The 3,757-nt window shown below is 41.6% G+C and overlaps 1 protein-coding gene across 1 annotated transcript; it reads right to left on the bottom strand.

Moving 5' to 3' along the window:
* Window positions 1-1,254: 1,254 nt before the first annotated feature.
* LOC142505136 (uncharacterized) lies at window positions 1,255-2,514 on the bottom strand. The gene is made up of 3 exons (XM_075617983.1): window positions 2,347-2,514; window positions 1,685-2,230; window positions 1,255-1,599 (listed from the first exon to the last, which is right to left on the bottom strand). Exons 1-3 carry the CDS (start codon window positions 2,512-2,514, stop codon window positions 1,255-1,257), a joined length of 1,059 nt encoding a protein of 352 aa, XP_075474098.1.
* Window positions 2,515-3,757: the final 1,243 nt, after the last annotated feature.

Here is a 3,757-nt window from a genome sequence, read left to right as displayed (position 1 = left end):
ATCAGGTATTTCAAGGCGGAATGGTCAGTGTGCACTACAACTTTGCTTCCTATTAGATATGACCTAAATTTATCCAGAGCAAAAACCACAGCAAGATGCTCCTTCTCTATAGTGGCATAGTTCAGTTGGGCAGCTGACAGTGTCATACTAGCATAGTAGATGACATGGATGCATTCTCTCTCTTTTGCCCCAACACTGCTCCTAGAGCTGTGTCGCTCGCATCACACATCACCTCAAATGGTGACCCCCAATCAGGTGCTATCATCACAGGCGCAGTGATCAATTTCTCCTTCAAAACCTGAAATGCCTGCACACACTCATCATAAAAATCAAAGCTCACATCTTTTATCATCAAATTGGTTAGTGGCTTAGCAATGCAAGAAAAATCTTTTATAAAGCGTCTATAGAACCCTGCATGGCCTAGAAAACTACGCACTCCTCTGATGTTTGTTGGGGCTGGGAGTTTTTCAATTACTTCAATTTTTGCCTTATCAACTTCAACCCCAGTTTCTGAGATTTAGTGCCCCAACACAATTCCCTCTCTCACCATGAAATGACATTTTTCCCAGTTTAAACTAAATTTGACTCCTCGCATCTCTCTAAGACTTTAGACATGTTAATCAAGCATGTATCAAACGAAGAGCCAAAGACAGAAAAATCATCCTTGAATATTTCAATAAAGTCCTCAATCATATCATGAAAAATTGCCATCATGCATCGTTGGAAAGTTGCTGGTGCATTACATAGACCGAATGACATTCGTTTATATGCAAATGTTCCGTAAAGACAGGTAAACGTGGTTTTCTCCTGATCTTCAGGGTCAATGTGAATTTGCATATAACCCGAATAACCATCCAGGAAACAGTAGAAGGGATGTCCAGCTAACCTTTCCAACATTTGATCAATAAAAGGAAGGGGGGAAATGGTCTTTTCGGGTGGCGTCATTAAGTTTTCTATAATCAATGCAAACACACCACCCTGTAACAGTTCTGGTAGGAATCAACTCATTGTTCTCATTTTTTACGACCGTGATCCCACCTTTTTTCGGAACAACCTGTACTGGACTTACCCACCTACTATCAGAAATCGGTAAATAATACCTGCATCCAGTAGCTTTATCACCTCTTTCTTGACCACCTCTTGCATAGCTGGGGTTAGACGCCTTTGAGGTTGGGTAGATGTCTTGTGGTCGGCCTCCATCAGAATTTTGTGCATGCACATGGAGGAACTGATCCCCTTGATATCTGCAATACTCTACCCTATGGCTTTGATATTTTTCCTCAGAACTCGCAACAGCTTTTCTTCTTCTGTCCCTGTCAAAGTGGAGGAAACTATCACTGGCAGTTTATCGTTATCAAGTAAAAATAGATATTTCAAGTGAGAAGGAAGAGGTTTCATCTCTAGGATTGGAGCTTCTTTAATGGATGATTTTAAGGTTCTTGGGACATGCCCAAGTTCCCAAATCCTAGAGTTTATCGTTTTTGAAATCAGTCTGCCTGTTTCCAGATAATGAATACATTCGTCCAGCTCTTGACTCCCCAATTCTTGCGGACATGAATGGGTCAAACAAACCGCCAAAAGATCCTCACCAATCAATTCCTGCAAACCATACTGAACAAACTCGTCAGTAGCATCAATTCAAACAATCAGATGTATCATTGGGGTATTTGATGGACTGAAAAACATTGAATATTATACTCTCATCATTCAGTCTTAAAACTAGCTCACCCTTATGTACATCTATCAAAACTCCCCCGGTGGCCAAAAATGGTCTACCTAAAATAAGAGGAATCTCTCGATCCTCTTCCATATCTAACACAACAAAATCAACCGGAAAAATGAATTTGTCAACTTTTACTAACACATCCTCTACAACTCCCCTAGGGTATTTGATAGATCTATCAGCTAATTGTAGGGAAATTGTAGTTGGCCTCACTTCACCTATTTTCAGCTTCTCAAAGCATGAGTATGGCATCAAGTTAATGCTTGCACCTAAATCACATAAGGCTTTACCAAAAAATGAAGTTCCTATGGTACAAGGAATAGAGAAGCTACCTGGGTCCTTGGCTTTTGGAGGTAACTTATTCTGTAAAATTGCAGAACATTCTTCCGAAAGCTTCACTGTCTCAAAATCCACTAATTTCCTCTTGTTTGATAGAATTTCCTTAAGAAATTTTTCATATGAGGGCATTTGAGCTAAAGCTTCTGCAAATGAGATATTTATGTGCAACTTTTTGACAATATCAAGGAATTTTGAAAATTGAGTATCCAGTTGCAGTTGCTTTGCTCTTTGGGAAAACGGGAATGAATTAATATCAATAGTGGGGGTCGAGTTTAGAGACTTACCTTTCTCCTTTGCGTCCTCGGACCTTGGCTTGGATGACCCCTTTCTTTCACATTTTCCTCAACATCAACTGCCTCTTGCTTTATGGGAGATGTCACCGTGACTGCATTGACACCCTTCGGATTCTTTTCTGTTTCACTAGGTAGTGAACCCGGAGCTCGTGTAGACATTTGTGTCGCTAACTGCCCTAGTTAAGTCTCTACCCTTTGCATCATGGCATCATGATTTTGCCATCTCATCTCATTCCCGGCTATGTACTTGGCGAGCATATCCTCAAGATTCGACTTGCTATCTTGTGGCATGAAACCGGGTGGCATAGAAGGTCCAGTACCTTGCGGAGGTTTAGGTGGTTGCGAGGAGGTTTTTGTTGTGTAGGATGTTGTGGAGGATTGAAATGTGGTTGCTCAATAGAACTCTCTGATTGCCTCCATCCAAAATTCGGATGATTTCTCCACCCTGGGTTATATGAGAAACTGTATGGGTTATATTGTTGCCGACCTTGGTTTCCCACATAGTTCACTGAGTCCCCTCCAAAACACTGTATTCCCTCACAAGACATATCTGGCATGTATTGCACATCGCTAGATGATCCACCAACTGTCTCAGAATTTCCTTGAATTTGATTTACTGACTTGACTGGTATAGATTTATGTGCTTGTAACTGTGCCATCTGATGTGTCTATCCATCGAGCTTTGCTGTGATTGCTGTCAAAGCATCCATTTCAAGGAATCCGACTTTCTTTTCCCTTCTGTTGTCTTGCCAGCCTACATTGCTCTCTGCCATATTATATATGATTTCAAGCGCTGCGGTTGGTGTTTCCCTGTATAAGCTGCCGTTTGCTGCTGCATCAAGCATAGATCTCACATATGGATCCACCCCATAGTAGAATGTCTCAACCTGCTGGCCTATCGAAAAACCATGTCTCGGGCACATTCTCAACATCTTCTTAAACCTTTCCCATGTTGAATTTAATGATTCCCTGTCTCTCTGTCTAAACGATGTGATTTCATTCCGCAATTGTGTAATCTTAGTTGGGGGAAAGTACATGTGCATGAAGATCTCAACTAATCCATCCCATGTAGTAATAGAACCAGTCGGAAGGTCTCGAAGCCACTCCATAGCTTCTCCTTGCAGGGAAAATGGAAATATTCTGAGTCGAATGGCATCAGTACTCACCCCATTGCACTTGATTGTATCGCAGATCGACAGAAAGTTCTCCAGATGTGCATTGGGATCTTCAGATGGTGATCCTCCGAATTTGACTTGGAGTTGAATCATCTGGATGATGGCGGGCTTCAGTTCGAATGTATTTGCTTGAATTGTATGGCGGACAATACTAGAGCCATAACCTCCAAACGCTGGTCTATGAAGCTCCATTAAAGTAAGCTCATCCTTTTCTCCGGCCATGTCTT

This window comes from Primulina tabacum, chromosome 1 (assembly GCF_025594145.1).
Source record: "Primulina tabacum isolate GXHZ01 chromosome 1, ASM2559414v2, whole genome shotgun sequence".
In the NCBI taxonomy this organism is placed as follows: domain Eukaryota; kingdom Viridiplantae; phylum Streptophyta; class Magnoliopsida; order Lamiales; family Gesneriaceae; genus Primulina; species Primulina tabacum.
Note: the sequence above shows the minus strand (reverse complement) of the source record. Positions and strands in the feature narration are given on the sequence as shown.

What these genes read in the sequence shown, in the direction of transcription:
- LOC142505136 (XM_075617983.1), bottom strand. Translation starts at nt 2,514, where the DNA reads ATGTCTACACGAGCTCCGGGTTCACTACCTAGTGAAACAGAAAAGAAT. An exon ending in CGAGGACGCAAAGGAGAAAG is followed by an intron (nt 2,231 to 2,346) that starts GTAAGTCTCTAA and finishes ATTGTCAAAAAG; the next exon opens with TTGCACATAAATATCTCATT. An exon ending in ATGAGAGTATAATATTCAAT is followed by an intron (nt 1,600 to 1,684) that starts GTTTTTCAGTCC and finishes TATGGTTTGCAG; the next exon opens with GAATTGATTGGTGAGGATCT.